The sequence below is a fragment of the Anoplolepis gracilipes genome, chromosome 8 (assembly GCF_047496725.1).
Source record: "Anoplolepis gracilipes chromosome 8, ASM4749672v1, whole genome shotgun sequence".
NCBI classification, from domain to species: Eukaryota; Metazoa; Arthropoda; class Insecta; order Hymenoptera; family Formicidae; genus Anoplolepis; species Anoplolepis gracilipes.
Genome location: NC_132977.1, coordinates 2,654,718 through 2,677,465, shown reverse-complemented (window position 1 = coordinate 2,677,465; position 22,748 = coordinate 2,654,718). Strand labels below are relative to the sequence as shown.

General features: G+C 38.8%; 3 protein-coding genes and 1 long non-coding RNA gene across 4 annotated transcripts; 1 reads left to right on the top strand and 3 right to left on the bottom strand.

Annotated features, from left to right (window-relative positions):
* Position 1: 1 nt before the first annotated feature.
* On the bottom strand, positions 2-1,361 carry LOC140668446 (uncharacterized). Its single transcript, XR_012047174.1, has 3 exons — positions 1,236-1,361; positions 572-720; positions 2-317 (listed from the first exon to the last, which is right to left on the bottom strand). It is a non-coding gene; the product is annotated as an uncharacterized lncRNA (long non-coding RNA).
* Positions 1,362-1,507: 146 nt separating this feature from the next.
* Nes (lysophosphatidylcholine acyltransferase 3 protein nessy) lies at positions 1,508-7,246 on the top strand. The gene is made up of 8 exons (XM_072897441.1): positions 1,508-1,810; positions 3,134-3,241; positions 3,365-3,487; positions 4,140-4,255; positions 4,342-4,500; positions 4,607-4,843; positions 4,942-5,250; positions 5,337-7,246. The coding sequence occupies exons 1-8, from the start codon at positions 1,711-1,713 to the stop codon at positions 5,616-5,618; spliced, it is 1,434 nt and encodes a 477-aa protein (XP_072753542.1). The 5' UTR covers positions 1,508-1,710; the 3' UTR covers positions 5,619-7,246.
* A 981-nt stretch (positions 7,247-8,227) lies between these two features.
* LOC140668445 (uncharacterized) lies at positions 8,228-12,133 on the bottom strand. The gene is made up of 3 exons (XM_072897442.1): positions 12,017-12,133; positions 9,475-9,942; positions 8,228-8,356 (listed from the first exon to the last, which is right to left on the bottom strand). Exons 1-3 carry the CDS (start codon positions 12,029-12,031, stop codon positions 8,255-8,257), a joined length of 585 nt encoding a protein of 194 aa, XP_072753543.1. The 5' UTR covers positions 12,032-12,133; the 3' UTR covers positions 8,228-8,254.
* A 7,188-nt stretch (positions 12,134-19,321) lies between these two features.
* On the bottom strand, positions 19,322-21,819 carry LOC140668563 (uncharacterized). The gene is made up of 3 exons (XM_072897705.1): positions 21,604-21,819; positions 20,160-20,427; positions 19,322-20,066 (listed from the first exon to the last, which is right to left on the bottom strand). The coding sequence occupies exons 1-3, from the start codon at positions 21,685-21,687 to the stop codon at positions 19,720-19,722; spliced, it is 699 nt and encodes a 232-aa protein (XP_072753806.1). The 5' UTR covers positions 21,688-21,819; the 3' UTR covers positions 19,322-19,719.
* Positions 21,820-22,748: the final 929 nt, after the last annotated feature.

The following is a 22,748-nucleotide window of genomic DNA, read 5'->3' as shown; positions in this document are numbered from 1 at the left end:
ATATATATATATATATATATAATATATTATATATATATAATATATGCGGATGTGCACGTGCGCGCATATCCGCCGATGCTATGCTAATATATACGATGTTATCTAAATTGATTTCGCAGAATAAAACAACAAATTTATGATTATAAAAAAAGCAAAGAAACGTGTTGTTCCGTGCACCATTCTCTTCCCATTTCTCGCTTGCAAAAATTTATCTTCTCGCCTCCATATCCTCGCGTAGCAGCAGCCGCATCAGTTCCAGGAACGCGATCGACGCTTTTCTCCTATCGTGATGATTTATCTTAGAGTTTCGCTCGACACTGTGAAAATAAGAACGAGTGAAAGTGATTAGAGATATATATCCATGCGCGTTTCACCGCGCTTGAGTTTCCAGAGAAAGCGACCGCCTCTTTCTTCTCGCGATATATATCGAGCGTGTTCGAGCCTTCGCGCGCGCCAAAAGGTTCCGAGAAATTACAAATTCGCCGTTTACATTGAATTTTCTATCGCGATGACCGTGCGTTATTACTTATGAATGACACGAAATATAAAGGGAACAAAAAAATTATCTAACCTTCTGTCCGACGATTCCACTTTCCCGCGCGTTCCTTCTATCGTTTCGAAATGAGTCTGCTAGGCGGTCGCAATGTCAGTCACCTTTGACAATTCTTTACCGATCTACCCTGACCTACTTGGTCTTTGATCAATCTCCGTCGGTTTAACCTGCGTAAAATTTATATGAAAGATTAGAGTGATGAGCGAGATTAACATATACCTGTTATTATGTAGCTATGTCGAAAGACTAACTATTTTGTAACTGATCATCATTTTTTCCAACACCAGATGTTTTCTAATTTTGTATGTACATCTTTTATTTGTAGTCTCAAAAAATTTTCCTAGGAATTTAAAAAATTCCTATCCGATAGCCAATCAGCACGTGCGACAAATTTTCGACAAATAAAATATCTTTAGAGTATTATTATCATAGACGTAAGAAATAAAACTAAATAAAAAAATAAATAAATACTACGTCTGTGAATATTACATTGTGTTGTAATTGCCAATCAATTTTTCAAACGTATTATGCATATTATTTTTCAAATCAATCTAAATAGATTTAATCAAATAACTATTTAATAAATAATTATTTGCAACGTAATCTGTTTAGTCATTCTTAAAAAGAAATAGAGAATAAAAAAGAGAGAGAGAAAGAGAGAGAGCCGTTTTCCATCACGTGCCTTCGATCACCGTCCAACGTCCAATATCCTAATCCGCCAAATGAGGACGAGGACGATGTTATCTCGGAGTATCGCGTCATTATTATCATCATCCGTTGTTCCAAATCTTCGCACGTTGTACACGGTCAGCCGTCAGGCCGTCACGTCACGTCACGTCTCGCGTCGCGCGCAGCGACGTCAAAACAGCTGCGACGCGTGGACCGCCACCGCTGCGGCAACAACAGCCAACGGTGGTGGTGGCGACGGTCGGTCGGTTGGTCGGTGGTGATGGTGGCGACGACGGTGGCGAAGGTTAATCACGGGCGTTCTCCGAGCTCGCTCGCCATCGACGGCGGTTTAGTATTCGTCGCGTCGATTAAGGGTACGGGAGGAAATTGTCGCGCTGCCGCGACACGGCCATGCTCCGCGTCTAGAAGTAGCGTCGTCTCGTTGCCATTAATAAAACTCGCGTGTGACGTCTCGTCGTTCGTCGGTCATGGACAATGTGGCGTATAGCCCGGGCGGGCTGGCAAAATTGTCGACGTTGTTGGGCGCCCCCGAGGCCGCGCTACGTCTCCTCGTCTCCATTTTACTGGGTAAATATATATATATATATATATATATATAATAATGCTCGATAAATCTCTCTCTCTCTCTCCCTCCTTGAAAGGGCATATTGTGCTCTCTACCCTCTTCCTTCTTTTTTCTTATTCTCTTCCCTTTCGGAAATTCTATACATTCGGGTAAATCGATCCGCGTTCATTCATAACGTTCCCTGGCTTGACACCGGCGTGCTTCTTCCCCCGCTTCTTGCCCCTCGCTTTCTAGGAATTCTCTCGGAGGGAGGGGAATCACCCTCTGTAGACGACGGGTACTACATTTCGCGCATGCATAACTAATAATAATGATCTATAATACAGCACATAATTGGCCTCCACGAAGGTTGCACATGTTTAATCGTTAATGCACGCTTTTCATTTCGATACGCGGATATTATTTGCGATATTATGTTCGTGGAATCGAACCTTTGGCGACGACGCCATGGAGCACGCATCACGCGTCTCGTGTTGAACATTTTATGTGTGCGTGCACGTATGTACGCGCACGCACACGTACTTTTAATAACAATTTATTCCGCTTACAAGATGACTATGTGATCGACAGCTGTTAAATTTTTACACGATAATATAACCGTAATTATATTATGTACACACTTATTTACTCGTAAAATGCAAATACAAAATTTGCAGACGTCTGTGACAATAAAAATAAATATACGCGTGCGTACGAAACGCATATATACGTGTTTATCTACAAACGACTTACGTAAGTCTCATAGCGTGCAATATTTCACTGTCACAAACAGGTGTAAAATATATTTCACAAATTGATAAAACTTGATAAATTCTGTATGTTCTCCTTTAATAGAATTTTATTTGGAAAATGTAAGAACGTTACGATTTTTGTACATGAATTACTATTTAAATAACGTTAGATTTTTTATATAGAATTTCGAAATAAATTTGTATAAAAATTATTTTATCTTTCGCTCTCTTGATTATTTTAGAAATCTATTTATGATACCAGAAATCAGAGAAAGAAACACATTTTTTACATTTGTGTAATTAATTTCTTCGATAATGATTTAATTTATATCTGAGATTAAATCTTAATTAATCGTTACCATTTTTTATATTATAATTTTATTTTTGTTTTAACGTAATAAAACATACAGTTGATATATATTTATTTATTTATATATATGTATTAAATATTTTGTTTAGTTGAATTTTTTCTCTCTTTTATTTAACATTAGACATATATACGCGAATGATAAAACGTAGAAAATTATCAAGATAATTACAATTAAATCATAATAATATGAGAATAAAAAAAGATGGCATTTCTTGTGATTTCAGGATTTCCTGTCGCGCTCCTTCACAGGTACACGCTCTATGGCAAAGATCCCATTCGTCAGCACTTATTTTTCATAGCGTGCGGTCTCTCAATTGGTTACTGGAATTACGGTAATTCACTTGAATGATATCTCAATCTGCGGAGAATGAAAAATGCGATGTGTGCGCGTTTGTTCGTTTTTCATATAAAGAACAACTTTGACATACATAGATACATATTTCTGTTTCTTTCAGATTATAACATACTTCATTCATCAACGGCAGTATGTGGGACGTACCTGATCTTAACGATCTTTGGCAGTACCGGATTATTCGTTATCGTGACGTTTCTCTTCAACATGTTATATTTATTTTACGGTAAAGTAATTACAGTAAAGGAAGTTAACGTTACATCGATGCCAACATTAAAGCCCCTTGCACAATGCCAGGTAACAAGAAATAGAAACAAGGAATAACATAGGAAAGAGAAAGAAGATATTTCTCTCTCTTTCTTTCCTACGTTATTCCCGGTTCCTATTTCTTGTTGCCTGGCATTGTGTAAGGGGCTTAAGAGCTTATGTTACAAATGTTCAAAAAAAAAAAGAAAACGGTTTATCTGCATTTATCGTTGAATAGCCGCCTTATATTTTTTACCTGAGTCTTGAGCTATCACACATGACTGACATGTCATATCAATGTATTCAAGGTTTTTTTTTTTATAATACTCAATAAGCGATAGTAAATTATTTGTCGGTTAAACACATAACTGTTTGCTTTATGCGCGTTATTTTATTGTCGGAACATTTTTGTCTTGTGATGTTGCTTTAACTGTTGGAAGAAATGGTATTGAAATTTGTAATTTTTTTTTTTTTTTTTTTTTTTTTTTTTTTTTTCTTTAAATTTATCGCATAATTACTTATCAAGATACTGTACACTTTTGACTTATGATTGTTTGTTTGTTTTTTCAACATGATGATTCATATTTCGAGCGTTACAAAATATTCAAACGAGACATGATTTTTTAACACAGGCTATTACACCACCAGCACCCAAGATTACGACATAAAATGGACAATGCCGCAATGCGTGCTGACGCTTAGGTTAATAGGACTTGCATTTAATATATGGGATGATAAAAAACATGATGTACGAACGCTATTTCTTACAATAATTCTGTTATCTTACCATGTTCTTCACGCAACGTAACGCAATCAATGGAACGAATATTGTAGAAGGAGCTGTCTGATAGCCAGAAACGCGTAGCCTTGAAGGAACGACCGTCACTGTTGGAAATCGCGGCGTATGCTTATTTTCCAGGCGCCTTCCTTATCGGACCACAGTTCAGCATGCGACGATATCTGGACTATGTCAATGGTCGATTTAGCGAATACGTACGTTAATAAATATTTTTGTCCTTTATAGATTTTTAAATCGTAAACTATGCACGAAAATATCGTGAGCATCTGTCTCGATAAATAGTGTATTCTTGTATTTTAGGATCCGGTAACCGGTGCCGTTAAATTGCCAGATTGCGTATCGGCTGGATTGTTACGAGCCTTCGTCGGATTTATATACGTGGCGATATTTCAGATTGGAACACTCTACGTTTCCGATCAATATCTATTCGAACCGTCATTCCAGAAATTAAATTTCATTAAAAAATGCTTGATCATCGGCCTGTGGGGCCGGATCAATCTCTACAAATATGTCAGCGTCTGGTTAATCACAGAAGGGGTATATATAAATATGCGCTTGCATTCTTGTAGATTGATCACATCTTCATCTCTAATATATATATATATATATATATATCTTATTATCTCTGACTTTAGGTCTGCATTACTTTTGGTCTGACCTACAATAGAAAAGACTCCGAGGGTCGCGTTAAGTGGGACGGTTGCGCGAACGTTAAACTGCGAACGTTTGAAACTGCTACGCAATTCAATCACTATATTCTCTCCTTTAATATAAACACCAATCATTGGTGCGCAGAATATATCTACAAGAGGCTGAAGTTTCTGGGCTCAAAAATGCGCAGCCAACTAATGACATTGCTCTTCCTCGCCCTCTGGCACGGTTTTCATTCCGGATACTATCACTGTTTCTTCATGGAATTTATTATCATGTACTTTGAACGAGATGTAAGTATATGAGATTGCGATTCGTCAAAAATCAATCGATTATTCAATTAATTTTTTGACTTATTTACTATTTTCTTTCTCTCCAGATCGGACCGGCATTACAAAACAGCGAGAAAGTGCAAACACTGCTGAAAACTCGATGGGAAGCACGCATACTCGCTTGGATCTTTCTAAAACTTTACACCATCGTTTTCATGGGGTATTGCCTCGTGTCATTCGTACTTCTCTCGTATAATCGGTATAATCAAGTTTACGCAAGTGTGTATTACTTCGGACACGTGTTCTTCCTTTCTTATCCGTTACTCGCGCCGTACATTAAACGATTGATCGGCAATAGACGCGAGCATCAACGATCGCACCAAGAATAAGATCCTATAATTTCGCTTCCGATTATGACATTGTATCTTATTCTTGTCGGAAATTGATATCCGAAAAGACATATAGCTGTGAAAACAATGGAAGGATTCTTGTTTACTAGTTATACTAGTTTTCAACTTTTAAAAGAATGTGATAGCGCATATCCAACGGAAAATGTAGGATATAACATATGTATAGGAACACATTATACCATCACTATCGCGTTTCACAATAGCTGGGAATTCTATAAACCATAATATGCTGAATTTTGTCATCAGTATCTCGATAATCAAGTAATCACGAGTGAAAAATTTCCTTCAACAATTTTATCGCTTGAACGAAATAGTGCGATAGTGTTGGAATATTATCCTAAGATATAAAAGAGAGTGATACTGCTGAAGATGTTTCCATTTTACAAATTAACGGTTTGTTAGAAAATATTCCGCTGGTCGGGAATTTTGAACGTCGGTTAATTTGAAAGTTCTATCTTTTTAACTTTACTACACATTAATTTTAAAAGTTTCAACAATAATTTTAGATATTTCAATATTGTTGTTTTCACATATAATCGTATGTTCTTGCGTCTTCAATCCTGTTATTTTCCTGTACGTAGCGTATTCGATTGAAAGTTCTGCTCACTTGTACATACTTCATCGATAATCATCCGTTTGAGATATTGCAATTTTTAAGACGCGTTATGCCCTTTTAATAATAAGAGCGATATCGTAATTGCGGCGACTAGATAAATTTAGTCGAGTGTCACAATATTCCCGAGAGACTCGAAGGAGAAAGCAATTTATGTATTTAGATATTGCAATAAGAACGTCCACTCACGAAAGCAGATTCAGGGAAATTGCGTCGCAGATATCTGGTGGGACATAATTCCGTGATTTTGTAAATGCGAAAGTAGCTATGTAACACGCAGAATGACGTAGGTCAGTATTTTCAGATACGCGTTCCTTTGATGCGCGATTAAAGTATCTATTTTACCGTAGTGCTGTATTTCATCAATCCAAATACGATTTAACCGCGTTTCGCTATAATTGCCCTAGAGATGTAAATACACACGTACAATAGATTAAAATTGATTCTAGTCCGAGGTATATATACATACCTTCTTACAGTGTACATGTGCTTCGTTAGATCAATATGAAGTAAGATTGAGAAGCGATTTTCCATCTAATATGTACATTCGCAATTATTTTTTTAGATAAAAATCTAACAACGATCTACCTATTTATTCGTGTTGCGATAGCCCTACGGCTCTCATTACGCACATATAGCCCTTGCCGTCGAAATTTAAAAATATAGTTACTATACCAATTCAATATTTATATACATATATATATACTATATATATATGAAAGATAAGAAAAGTGCCCGCGGATATTGATATATCTTGCGATCGCTCCATCTTCTATCGTTTGTACTTACGAGCGATCGAATCATAGATCGACTACAAATAATGCATAGTATATTTCGCCTAACAATCTTAATTTACCGATTAAAAATATTTCTGACATAGTCGCGCGTACAAGTTTACACGGAGTTTTAGATATTTGAATAAAAAGAAATATATATAACGAACGCATAGCAGTCAGGAATTGTATACACGTTTGCCGATAGCGTTTATTAAGATTGAAACTAATAGAAAACGATCTAAAATTGATTTTCCTAATGCAAGATCCTCATCTAGATAATAAGCGCAAACGCATGAATTTTGACAGTATTATAAGAATCGTATATCTGATCCTATATTTCGTACTTAATATGAAATTCTAATCAGACATATGCATTCTATTGCATATATTTGCGAGTATATGTATATTTTATCTGAAAATCTCACGGTTTTTCTCAAGTGTGTTTATGAGAATTGTTATGACAATTGTCGCAAATTTAGTCATAACGATTGCGAGCGATAGACATTCCCGAGTGATATAAATTTTCGATATTCACTTGAAACATTGTTCAAAGTGAAGAAAAAAAAAGAAAGTAGCTAGTAGGATAGAACTTGCGAATGCGATCTAGGTCTCTCAATAATTTCGATTCCGCATCGTAACATTAATAAGAAAAGTTAAGACGAGAAGTGGATTGTAAGAATTTGCGAAACAAAGGGTAGAATTAGTAAAGAGAGAAAGGCGATATACACGAGGTGATTACATGTAATAATACTGAAAGTTGATATAAAAAAATGTATATTTACGATTATTTTCTTAAAAGATACGAAAGAAACATCGACGTCTCGTATATAAAATGATTTTTTTTTTTTTTCTTTTACATTTCTCTTTTTAAGAGAGACACGAGCTCTCGGTCGTACTCGGTACTCGGCCAGTTAAATCGAGGATCACGCACGTTATCTACGTGTGCGTGCGAGTAGACTTGACAACACACGAAGCGTCTGCCTCTTAAGCATCCTTTAAACACCATGCGGTCTATCTTATGATATACAGGCGATATATATACATCCCTCCTACAGTTATTAAGATCCAAGTGTCCGTGTACCCGGATTCATGTCCGCGTCATTGTGAGAGAAAAAAAAAGTGATCGAGAATAATCTCCGAGAGATAGAGAAACCGTCTCCGAGCGATAGATGGCCGAGTTTCGAGGACGGTGCGATACGCGATTCTCGATTTATTTAATGACCAATTTAATACGGCCCGCTGGGACCCGGATGTGGTGCTCCATAACTATCGATAGGTTGTCCCGGTTGTTGCCCCGGTGGACCGTATTCGCCGCCTTGCGTTTCCTTCTGTAATGCGTAAAAATAAATATGTAAATGGATAAAAGAGAGAGAGAGAGAGAGAGAGAAAGACACATGCGTAAAATATTTTTATATGCACTTTGCGATTGCAATTTGATAAAATTCGGTAGATAAGCCACTCGCGTAATTGAAATCTTGCCGATAAATCTAGTACAGAGATTGCAATTGAAACCAGAGAGATTTCTCAGTAGTTTGATTGACGCTTGTAAAAAAATATTCCTCAGTCGATACTTCACTAAGCGAAATGAGTAATAATATAATTAGATATTTTCTTTGCAACAAAGAACTACAGAACCGATGCACAGTATAATTAATAGTTGCATCTCCGGAGATTTTGTTCTAGAAATTTCAACAAGCTCGCTTATGCCAATAGTATCATTATAACTGAAAAGAGAAACTTTCTACAATTATTCGAATCGCCAATATGGCAATTAGCTTGACAATTTTTTATACGAAAAAAAAAAAAAAAAAGAAAAAAAATGATCGGTGTAACCAAACGAGGCCGCATACTTGCTGAAATATATGACGTGCGGATATCATTTACGACGTATCTAGTATTCACATCTAATAACGCCTACACACATACACACACACACACACGCACGTATAAATACGTTGCCTCGTTCGCTTATCATCCAAAATGAGCAATTTACATTCCGTAAGCGAGACGCCACACTTTCCTCTTTCGTCATTCCTCCATCCGAAGAAATATGTCTAATCGAAACTCGCTTTAGTAGCGGTTGTCATGACGTACGCGCGTACGTCAGAACATATCACGGTTTAAGCGACTGAAAAAAATTGCATAATATATTCGACTTTAATTTCCCGGAGAAAGGTATACATATGTGTGTGTGTGTGTGTGCGCGTTGAAATTTGATTGCACCAAAATAAACCGCGTGAAGAAGACAACACTGTAAAAAGTATCTGCAGATAAAGTGTCTGAAGTTTCAGACAATCTTCTGAATTTAAAAAAAAAAATGGATTTTATAATTTAAGGCAGATTGTCTGAAAATTACTTTCAGACATTCCCCAGCATCTAAAAAAAATATCAGACAAAAATGTGTCCGAATTCAATTTCTCGAAGTGAAGAAAGGAAGAGACATTACCTGAGTTTTATAGCGGATGAAGTAGACCTCGGGTTTGCTCGGCTGCGTCGGCGCCTGCGTCGGGAGTACAACGTCGGGTGCCTCCTCCGGCTTCTTCACAAGCACGTAGATCAACGTCTTCTCCTCGTCCGGCTGCGGTAGCGGCGGCAATTGCGGCGCGGTCGGCGTAGGCGGCGTCGGCGCTTTGATGAAGACTATCTTGTAGTGCTTCTGCGGTGGCTGCGGCAACGGCACGTGCTTGGGCGCTTTATACTCGGGCGCTTCCGGCGGTGGCACGTGGACATACACGTGTTTGTGGACCACCGGATTCTGCTGCGGCGGCCCGTAACGGTCCGCGGGTGGCCCGTAGCTTCCGGACACGCCGCCACCCCCGCCGGAGGGTGGGAAGTACGAGCTCACCGGCGGCTCTGGCGCCGGTTTCGCGATCACCAGAGCGATCGACCAACAGGCGATCACGAAAATCGTGCTCTAAAATGCAAGAAAAGGCGTCGTTGATACATCATTTGTAATCAAAATTCATTCATTTTACCCGGGAAAAAAAATCCATATAAAATTGGCCATATATGGATTTTGTCAATATCTAAGCATATCTTGCTAAATATAGTTATATATGATAATATAATAATTAAATAAAATCATATATGATATCATATGATTTTATTTAATTATCATAATATCATATATTACTATACTTGATAAGACATGATCAGATAATATTGATAAAATCCATATAAATATATATATATATTATATTAATTCGTTACACGATATACAAGAATTTTATTTATAGCGAGGCGTACATTTGCTTAATGATTTATTAACGAATGAATTATACGTTTATTTAACACGAACGATACAAACATAAAAATATGTATACATTTATGTGCATAGATTACACATCGTCTGTGAATGGATGAATGCGCGCGCAAATCCATGTAATTTGTTGAAAGGTTTGCGCTATCGATGATTCGTAAGCGAGTGATTGTCGCGCCCGATGACTTTTGACCTCGCACATCACGTAATCCCGTATATTCGTACAATGTATTTTTTCCTGATAAAAGCGGCGATTCACCCGCCGCTTTCTCGCATCGCAAGGAACTCGTTAGCCGAGTTCTCCAACAAGTCGGTCCCCTTTAACCGTCAGTCAGCCTATCGCGACCTCGCGAGTTCTCTCGTAACTCTCGATATCTCTTCACCGCGTGTGGGAGAGTGCATTAATCTAGAATAGCATTTTCCATTCCCACATTTCCCAGAAAGGGTGGGAGGGGGGAGGGGGCATGTCGTGCTAGAGGGGCGGAAGAGGAGCATGATACGTGGGTACGTTGTGTGTCGTACGTCAATGTGTACAGGCGATAACTCACTTCGCTTGAGCGAAGCTTCCTACTCACTTAACGACCCGCGATCGTTTAATCATGCTTTAGAGCGTCCGCGGCGACGGCGACGGCGACGGCGTCGGGAGACGTTTGAGAGCAAGAACGGCGAGCTGCTTTCGCTATTTTCCTTGCCGCTATAATTATCAAGACCCGTGTCGGTGACGAAGCGGGCACGAGGGGGCGGGAGGATCCCCCTTTTACTTTTACATCGCGGTTGCCCGCGAGATTCATACGCGATGCGCGGGGGGCACGCTCGAGAGACTATTTTTTTTTTCTTCTTTCTATCTCTCTCTCTCTCTCTCTCTTCACGCGGGAAAATGCACCGGGTCACTTTCCATCGCCTGAAAGAAAGACAGAAAAAAAAAAAGAAGCAGACGCGCGCGGTCACTGGAACCGATGATGTAAACGCTCGCAGACGAGTAGAGGAGTAAGATCTGTATTATTCGAGTAGAAAGCGAGTATCTTTCGACGAATATTTTTCTCGCATAAATTTGTTCATCCTATACTTTTTTTTTTTTTTTTTTTTTTTTTTGATCGACGTAGCGAGGAAAATGATGAACGAATGAGAGTAAGAAAGGGAAGAGATGAGCGATCGGAATGTATCTGGTGACTGGGTGATTTTGCAAGAATGAACCGAAAGTTACTCTCGTTAAATGCATCTGGTCACTCGATTGCTCGTTACTCGGCAGAAGGATTGCGCCAATCGACGTTTAACTTAATAACCGGTTTTGAGCGTCCCTTGAGAGAGAGAGAGAGAGAGAGAGAGATATTTATGAAGCTTCGGTTTTAATCGCGCTTCGAATATAAATAACGCGAAGGTTCGATTTTATAAAAGTACACTTGCCCTCGCAAATATATTACTCAGCCGTCATAATAAAATGCTTTACTCTAGCACGCTCGATGAATAATCGTCAATAAAATGTGTACGCGTGCGTTACGTGTGCGTAAAGTCGCACGTGACGCCTGATATTTTATTGCGGCTCGCACGATATAATAATTTAATTGAATTGTCTCCGCGTGTTTAACGCGAAATAGCACCGGTAAAAAAAAAAAAGAAAAAGAAAAATAATCCCTAATCCCTAGCTTCTTTAGAATCTTCGGCGACTCCCGCGAACCCAGTACCTACATATATTAACGGAATAATAATGAAGGTTGACGCGTTTACTTACTGCGGCGGTCCGCATTTCTCCAACGTGTGTGTATCGGAGATTCAGGTGGTACTCCCGAAATGTAAGGCACGTAGAAAAAGAGGAACGTGTCGAGCGGGCGGCGTTTCACTTGCGAGCTTTCACGCGTGTGGCGTGCGGTCGAGGCTCTTCCGAACTTTTATAGAGGCCATCGAGGGGATACGTACCTACCTACCTACCTACCTACCTACCTACGGAAAAGGAAGGCACAGAAATGGTGGACGGTGGTAACGTCGTCGCCGTCGTCGTCGTCGTCGTCGTCCTCGTCGTCGTCGTCGTCGGACCCTCTCCTCAGGGGGTTCCTTCTTTCGCGACGTCATCCGCCGCCTCCTTCTCGCCGGCCGCGGCCGTTCCAGCGGAGCTCTCGACCCGACGGGTTCGGCTCCAGAGGTGCGACATCAGGCATCAGGAGAAAATGAAAGTACTCGAGATGAAGATTCATCGTCCCGCGGAACAATTTACCGCCTAGCTCTGACGTCGCTTGACCGAGATTTTTCTTCCGTATATCGTATATCGTCGAGATGAAAGTCAATTTTTTCCCTTACGATTGTATCGATCGTAATCCGATCCGGGACGAGCGAATCGGGAAATTATTAATTCTTCACATTTTTGTCTGAATACCTATTAGGGTGTTTTTTTTTTTTTCCATTTAATTCAGAAAAACTAGCACAAGGGTAGAATATTTTCTTTTGCATCATATACATATATTAATAGTTTAACTTAATTGAAAAAAATATTTTTTTTTTCTATTTATTATTTGTACTAGTTTTTTTTATGGCTTATTTAAATACAAAGACACAGACCGAATAATAAGAACAGTTACCTTATAAATCATGTAATTTTTTTTATTTACTTTATTCGCAGTAAAAAGTATACGTTTCATATTTGGTATAAAGTTAATTATATGAAAATTGACAAATAAAATATACAAAATTCACGACTAACTGTTTCATTCCTTAATCTCGTGTCAGAGTAATTGCGTCGGATTACGTGCCCCACACTGTTCACGAAGGAATGTGAAATAGTTGAGACTGTGAGAGTAAGAATTTCAAGCGGAATGGAGACTTTTGCAAGTAATAAAAATAGTATCAATCTTGGAGATGATGCTGGAATATTTTTCGCTTTCTTCGTACCAACGTGCGGTTACCGCATAGTACGCATTACGTAAAATGCGCGAAAAGATATTTCTGGATGACAGTTCGCGCGCCACACACCGCGAGTTAATAAAAAGCTATACTTTACTATTTGGGGGGGTGCTGATTTAAATATTCCGATTAACTCGGTAGATGCCTGAAATGCCGTAGAAGTGAGTTATTCATTGCATATCGTAATCGACGGGAATGTCGTGTGCGAAATCGCTCTTGACATAACTACCTACTCTCGATCGATAGTACCAATGAATTATTCATTATTTTCTCGTAGCGAATCGAGAGTTTAGAGACGCCTCTGTAGACAGAAAATGTAAAGGGGAAAAAAAGAAAAAAAAAAATTGTGACTACTGTACGTATGCAAACCGATACTCGAGTAAAACTCATTATCTACACCCGGAGGGAGAGACCATTATATATATATATATATATATATACCGGACGTCGGACGATCGCTTCGTTACCCAATGTATACTTTCTTCCGCGAGTAACGCACGTACATGTACTTTGTTGCCGTGCGATTATCCGGTAACGTCGTTCGCGGTCTGGACACGCGGGAGGAGAGCAACGGGACGTGCGAATTCGCTTCTTGCTCCCGGTGGTCGTCGCGCGTTACGCGATCGCGACGTCGGCGTCGGGGTGGAGAGGGGAGGGGTATGACCGGCATTCGTAAACGTATATCGCTGGATCGTGATGCGCCTTGGAAGAGTTTTGATATGCGTCGCACAGCACGGAGAGCATTTCACTCGGATTTCATCCTCGGGCGCTTGACCGCCGAGTTATTTATCGGATGTGTCACGTGGAACGGAAGTTGTAGGGTAAACTTGGGTAAGACGGCCATAGTTTTTTAAAATGCAAAGAACATACTTTTTTATTTTTGTTATTTTTTTAACAGTCTTTGACATGTTATCTTCACTGAAGCTTAAATTACGTAATATTATCGAAATATTATCGAAAAGAAAAATATTTAATAGAAATTTTATATTGTCAAAATAGTACGACATAAGCATTGGCCATCTTACCCAACTTTTAAGGAAAAGATGACCATAATATTTATAAAAAAATGGTGAAAACGAAAATAAAAATTATATATAGGTCATTTAATAATTTACATATCTTTATAATGCATCTAACGTCGATTACGATAGCTTGACTGTAATTTATTTGACGTTATAACAGTTTTTAGTGGACACATGAAAAACTTTGCAGGTAGTCAAAAGTAAAAATATAATATGAGATTCACAATATCGTTATTTCGAACAGTGTATGCGCATAACTACTGTAAAAATTGATCATCTTTGATAATGACTAAAAAAGTGGCCATCTTTTTCGCATGGCCATCATACCCTAGTTTACCCTACGCAGAAACACGTATCGAGGATGATGTAGGTCAGTGTGGTCCTCCTCGGGTACCGAAATATATATGCTGTATTTAAAAAAAATGTCTTTTCTGAAGAAAGAAAAAATGTCAAGTATATATACGCTTACCAGAAGACATAAATATTGTTTTTTTATTATTTAATTCTATTTTTCCTATAAAATTATGATGCGTCAATTAGAAATAAAAAATAGTATACAGAATATCTGTTTTTGGAACTTTCAAAATATGTATCTTTTGCGTAAAACAGTTTTAAAGGTGTGAAAAAATATCATTATGTATGTAATGACATATGATGAAAGTGATAGATGAGTGAATTTTTATCGCAAGTTCCACAATAATAAATATGTATAATTTTTTATTTCCAATAAACGCATTTTTTGTCGCATGTTGTATCATAATTTTTGTAGAAAAGACAGATTTATAAAACTCTGATAATCAATTTAAAAAAATATATTTGTTTAAATTTAACAATATTACAGACACACAGTTGAAAAAAGAGACTCAAGATCTTTGAAGCAATATGCCATTTTTGAAAATGTAGCTACTTTATCGAAACAGATAAAGTGTGAAATAAAATTTGTCGCAATTATATCCTCCTCGAAAATTGACACATTTCGTACAAACCAATAAATAAAAATAAGAGCATAATTAACATACTTGATTTATGATCGATGAAGCGTTTTAAAAATTCGATTTGGTTAATTTAAAATTCGATACTATTAATTATGCGAATTGCTGTAGATACAATCCGCCTCGCGGACCAGATATGTAAAAGATATGTAAAAGAGAGGATTTGAAATATGGTCCTTCGCGTTTCGTTCGTCATGAAAAGAAGACTCGCCAGGAGAAGATTCGACGATATCCGGTCGGAATTCGTTTTTCTTGCCCTTATCGCGATCACGTTAAGTGCATCTTTTCGAAGGTATCAGAGCGAGTCGCGGGCGCATAAATCCGACGCTACATAAATTTTACACGTCGCTCCTCGCCTCTCGGATGAGGCGAGTGAACGTACTCGCTGTGTAATATTACATATACACGGTATGACGCAGCTCTCTTAGCGCTCGCGCACACGTATATCATTTATTATTATATATGTAAGACGCGGGTACTCTTTACCCACCCCCCGATGGACGAAGCGATTGCGTGATTTAAACGATTACCTCCTTCCCCCTTCCCTTCATCTATCTATATCTATATATAACCGTCGGCGATTATTTTTTCTGATTATTACAAACGAGAAGTCATAATAGACGCTCGTAAACAATTAGCCATAAGTGATATAATCGGCGTGATAATTCGCACCCAATAACTCCCCGAGTAATTTTTACCTCCGAGATAAAAGGGTCGATTACTCAATGTTTATTCTCGTACCTGGAACAGCTGGAAAAATCGATTCGCTCGCCTCGACAAAGTGCCTCGCGAAAGTGACGGACCTGTCACGCGCAAATGTCGATTCTAATTAATAACATTATATGATTTTCGCACGAAAGTTACGCGACTAATGGCCGTCGTCGCAGTCGTCGTGGACGACGAGTTTCACCGGCGCCGAGAAATTGAGAGAGAGAGAGAGAGAGAGAGAGAGAGATCGTCACCGGGATAGATCGGAGCTGTTCTCTTTCTTCTCGGGGACGACTCGTCCGGATTCCCTTCTATTGTAACGTTTCGAGTCCGTCTTCGAAAACGCATTCGAAACCCGCATCACCTGCCGCGGATATATAATACTTAAGACCCAATTAGGCTCGCATTTTTAGCACGTTCGTTTAACGACTTTCGATTTCTCGCTCCGCAGTCACGTTGAATTATAAATTTTTTTTCCCGCGCTATAAATATACGATCGAGGAACAAGCTGGGCTGGAAGAAAATTTCATTTTTAATCTTCCATTAATGGGAAAAAAAAAAAAAAAAAACGAATAAAGCGAAAATAAATTTTGCGATAGTTGATCAAAATTATCATTGATTAATTTCGAATGGAAAGGACAGCCATATATATATTAGACGACTTTTATAAATCTATTTCAAATGCGACACGCAAACTGTTTTATCTTGATTTATCGTTCAGCAAGAAACACACGACTTTTCGCTTCTGATGTCATAATCAAATGCGTAGAATCGGTACTAGAAGCATCTTATAATGTTAAACGCGCGCCTGGATATCTGCCAGGGGATCCGTAACACGCAATTTCAAAAGAATAGTCCTAAGAGTATAAAAATGGTAAAAGGTTTCTCTCTCCGTGACACGACGCTCATATAATCTCCGAATGTTGAAATCGCATTATACACGAGCACCTCTCTTTTCTCTCTCTCTCTCTCTCTCTCTCTCTCTCTCTCTCTCTCTCTCTATCTCTCTCTCTCGCCCACCCTTAAATATAATACATATAAATATACAAATCGCTAAAAGATATTGAAAAATTCTCTCACAGATAAAAGCGGACTTTCCTTATCTTTCGAAATGTCGGAGACTCTAAGAAACTTTCGACGCCGGCTCCCAAGGCTGTCGGGATTATCTATCCTATTAATACATCGTCGACATTTAAACGATATCGATTACAGGACTCTCCCGCGTGGCCTGTGACCCGTATAATGTATATGATAATAATATTTATCTCAGAGAGAAAGAAAGCTGTGAGAAATTGGCGCGCGCCCTTGGCCGATATATATATTATGTATGTATATATATATATTTATATATATATATGACTCCGACTCCGTGTATCGATTTCAAAATCTTGCTTTTGGGTCCGTGTGAGAAAAAAATTGCATCGACGAGCAATCTCTCTCGATTGGCCCGATCGGGGGGGGGGGGGGAGGGGGGAGGCCTCATAGGTGCTCCAACCATGGCCGCCCACTTTGGACGGACGGGTATAGAGCGCGATGGGTGAAAGTCAAACTAATTACGGCGAGTACACGAGCTGCCGCTTCGCTTCGCGTTGCAAAACCAACACCTCGCGATTCGCACCGGAGTCTCCCGCGAACGAATACCGGACCGTTAAACCGGAACACGTATACTACTCCTCTATGTACTGTACGGCCTTTGTATCTCGTCTTTCGCCTAATCTCGCTCCGGTAATCTCTGGGATCTCCCCCTCCTCCCCTCCCCTTCCCCCCTTCCCCCCTCCCGCCTCCCGCGTTTTCCTTTTTTCCCTTTTCACATCGTTTGCCACGTGTATGTATGTAACTCTTACGTGTGTTTCTTTTCTCCACCGAATCGTTATACATACTTCCCGCGGTATGCGAATACCGTTAATCCATTCAAAGTATATAGATTCTTCTTCGAGTTGCAGCGAGAGAGAGAGAGAGAGAGAGAGAGAGAGAGAGAGAGAGAGAGAGGCGTATAAATGCATACAAATGTATATATCGAATATTATGAATTATTCGATTATAAAACGGGACAGCTGTTCGGTAATTCGTGCTTCATCTCATGCCCGATTTACCGGATAAATTTCACCGTACGAATTTCACCATACGCGCATAACATCGTTAAAACTTGCGAAAGCATCAGAAAACTCTCAAACGTCGCGCTGCGATTAAGCCGCTTTAATATGTCGGATAAATCACTGTGAAAGATTTTGTCGTTTAAGAACGTGGCAAACATATATCTGTAATTCGTTAAAAAAACATATTCTCCTATCTTTACGTAAACGAAATGTTAAAAAAAATATTTCGACTTTTTTATACAAAGATGAAAATGTTTTATTTGATCATATTTGATTGCATGTGATAAAATGCTTATTTAATTACACTCGCTTTCATTCTACGTAATTAAGAAACCAAGAAATCTTCATCTACATCTACAAATGGCACAATTATCATCCGAGCGTTAAATTAATTTTGAATAGCCTGTAATTCTATACTTATCGAGATGTCAATTAACCTGAGACGGGCTCGTCGGTAGAATCATTCAATCGATGCATCTTTGAATATCCGGAATCACGGCGCTCACATTGTAGTGTTTCCCCATTTTACTGTTTTGTTTTGACTTTCTATTATACTTTCAATTACGTCGCCATTTCCATGAAAGTCGACGGCATCTCGAATTGATGGATTGGCAGCGCTAATTTCGCGCATCATTTGCGCGAGATTATTTTCCACAGACTGATGATAATTATCACGCGACATGACGATCGTAGGAACCTTCAAGGAACGATCAATGGGGAGTACGGCATATCTCGGATATGAATGTTACGTTATAATGATCCAATTTGCCGAGCATTTCAAATCTCAGCCCCAACGTTCGCTCTGTAGCTCGATAGCCTGCCTTATTGTAAGAAATTGCTTAAGAACACGGACACACTTTGCCTGAATTTTCAGATCTGGATGAAAGTTTCAAACAATTTATTTTAATCATCAGAGTCATTTTCCTGAAAGTTTAGAAGAACGTCTGAAAATTCGGACAGTATCCCAGACAGCGAGCACGCGACATTTTGACGTCAAAATATGGTCAGTTCGAACCAAATATGACGGGATGTAATGACGGAAAAATGACGGACTAATGTCACAGACCGATGACGACATTTCAAGACGTTAAAAAGACGTGACTTTATGACCATTTTAGACCTATTAGTGACGTTTTAATGACATTTGATCGAGAATCTTTTCCTCTAGCGTGAACTTGTAAAAAATGAAAAATTTATTCACAAATATTGAATTCGTTAATAAAACTTTTCACTTTTCACGAGTTCACGCTAGAGGAAAAGATTCACGATCAAATGTCACGATCAAGTCCCACGTTATAGAGGAAACTCATGTTAAGGCTCTGAGATATAGAGAATTTTGAATATCAAAATTATACACAAAATTATTTTAATAATTTAAGATATTATAAAAAATTAAATAAGTTTTTAGTTAAAAAATAGTAATACTTGGGCGATTTATAATAATGACTTAAGAATCACAATATTATGACGTTTTAAATTAGGCATTTGGTCACGTGCCGTCATTGAACCAGAAATGACCAGTTTGCGACGTTAAAACGACATGTGCTCGCTACCTGTATAAGATGTGTATAAGAAAACTTTAGACACTATTTGTCTGCGGTATTTATAGTGCTCGTTGAATTTTGAGTCTCGGGAAGAGAACCATCTTTGACTAGTTTGTTCGGTGTACTGGGAATAGAGGTCAATTCGACGAATCGGATGCTTCGTCTTAATAATCTCCGATTATCTCATCCATAATAGAGTGAAAAAATTAATTATAGATCGTAATTTCGACATAAACCAGTTGAAGAAACCTTGGAAGAAGCCGTTAGAGGACTCTTCCTCGTCCGGAGTATCACTATCAGTATCCTCGGTATCGGGCAGAAAGGCAGCCAGACCGCCAAGGTCGTCGAGGAAACTCAGGTCGACCTCCTTCTCCTTCGTGGCCGGCAGGTTCCTTTCGTCAGTCACAAAGGAGATTTCACCTTCCCTGATGTAATTCCGCTCCCGGTGGTTGTCCGTGTCGACCTTCTCGTTGACAGAAGGCGCCTCGCGTCGTGAAATCCTCCTGTTGGCGCTCACCCGCTGGCCTACGTAAGGTCAAAGTAAGTTCATTCTTATGAAATAATATACTTCACTTGGTAGCGCGCGATCTTCTGCTACAAAAAATGTTTCTCTCTCACTTCTCGATTCCTCCCCGCCGTTGTCCTTCTCTATGGGTAACGAAATTTGGAACGGATATATCTCAAAGGACCAGAGGCTGTGGTACCGTATCGGATACGTTTGTAATTCCAAGTTCGATGGCAAGATAATCTTGAAATCCAATGACTTTGGATCGGACCAAATTTTCCTTGCTAGAAAATAATCTTCGCCAATATCGTTAGCCGGCGTCGCTTCGTCGGTTAACCAGATCGATTGTGCGACGATACAGCCGAGGAATAATGACGTAATCTATGGGAAATGATAAGCAGACTTTAATACGGACGTTTCGTAAGACCACTTGGTATTCTCTTGGTTTCACTTTTAAATCGAAAAATGTATTATTTCCGGATAATATTCGTAAATTACAAGCAAATACCTCGACGAATAATGGAACTTTACCGATTTCAAGAGTACATCTATACATATATACTATATACACATATATAGTGTGCGTGTACCTGTGCATAGGTTCTAAACTCATTTCATTCCATTCTTTCGACACCACGAAAGCGAAAGCAGGCCGGAATCGACGCGGTTCACCGATCTGCGATGGACCATACGGCGTCTCGAAATACGCAAATGTATAGAGGAAAATATGCGCGTAGAGAAATAAGGTAGAGAAGATCGTAACCGCAAGTGTATTTGTGTTTGTGTTAAATTCAATAAATTCTTCGAAGCATCCAAGTATTTAGAATTTCGAGAGACTCGCACGCGTTACCATTATTACACGTATCCATTCACGTGCTTTCAAATAATAACGTTCGTACGACTTGCAGACTTGCCGGCTTGACAATGAGAGACCGTCTCTTATATAACAAAGATACCTTTCTCCGATATTACCCCGTAATTGCCCGGTAAAATGATATGAATGGATCTCGCGAATATGTTTCCGGTGTATTCTTTCGACATTAAACCACGCTCGGTCAAGATTAAGAGGCGAGATTTGATCGTATTAAATACGTGTATTAAACAGTTGCCGGGGTTCGCTTCAATTAAAATATTAATACGACGAGCAAACTTCCGAAAAGTTACAACCACACGTATACTTCCGCATGTAAGCCTCGTTATTCTTCTATCTACTTCCAAGTAGAATCGTAAGATCTCGGAACTCGCAGGAACTAAAAGTATGTACGATCGCTCTCGCGAACCTGTACTGCCAGTTATGACTCATTAGGCCCGGTAGAATCTAATTACCCTACGCGATTAGCGTAGCGAGGCGAGTGCTCGAGGAGAAAATAACGTCGGCAGGTCTGCGTAAAACGTTACGTGTCTCTTCGTCGACATGACACACGGTCTTCGATGACCACGCGATCCGTCAACGACGATCGAAAAAAAAAAAAAAAATGTATCGAGGCAAAAAAAAAATAAATAAATTCACAAAATATATATCCCTTAAAAAGGGAACCGTTGATCGATCATACTCGCCTTTATGCGTCTCGCAAACATATTTCCCGCAATTTTCCGGCTTACACAAGTTCCTGACTGGTCGTCGACTGACTCTCTGATCATCTCGAGACATAGGCATCATCTCAAGGCATATTCCTTTCTTTTATAGATTAGATCTTGTATTATGATAGGCTTTTCAAAGCGCTATCCTAAAGGATCTTCCTTATCTCTCTTTTCTTTAAAACATTTTCCACACTTTCCTCGGAATTCCATTCGCCTACCTCGTCCAGCCATCAAGGAATGCCTACCTTCTCCGCCGCCGTAGATTTACGAGCCGTGACTTTCACTCAGAATGCCCTATTACGAGCAATAACGAATAGAATGTATAAAGCATAAGAAATTATCCATCATATTGGCAAGTATTGTAACTATTTAGCGTTTTTTAGAGTGAAGTAGGTTTGATTGCTTTGAGAGCGGGATTTATAAGAGAAACAATTTGTTACGAACGTACATGTTCGATTGAAAATATAAAAGTTTTGAATTTGATATTGATGTAAATAATATATTAAAAACGTAAATAATATAAAGTATACGTACCCAATTTAACGCTATTTTAGCTTTAAAGATTCTCAACCCAGATGATATAATCAATCAAACACTTACTCGAAGTACTTTATCGATTAAGCTACTAATAATTCAAGTACTCTTAATAAGACGAAGTTTATGACATCATCAAGTTTAATATCAGAGCGAGCAAACTTGATTTACTCGAAAACTCTGTATATATGTATAACCAGCTCGAGGGGATTTTTATAAAAAGCGTTGATTCTCTGTTAACTTATAAATAAATAAAAAATGTAGAAGACAATTAAACGATGTTAACAGAATTCTTCAACAAATCATTTCAATAGCACTTTATAATCTTCGATGAAAGAAATGATTTTTTTCGCATCGTCGCGCTTAAAAAATTGTATACATAACGCGCGCACGTTTATTTACATTTTCTAATATAGTGACAATAATTATCGCGCAAATTAGCAAGACACACAACGCGCCAGAAAGAGCTTTTCAATATATTATAAAATTATTACAATTGATTTACATACCTCGACGAGATAAATCGCCGCCTATAGCGAGAACATATTATTCTCTCTCGCAGATACTTCGATATATATCAACTTTGA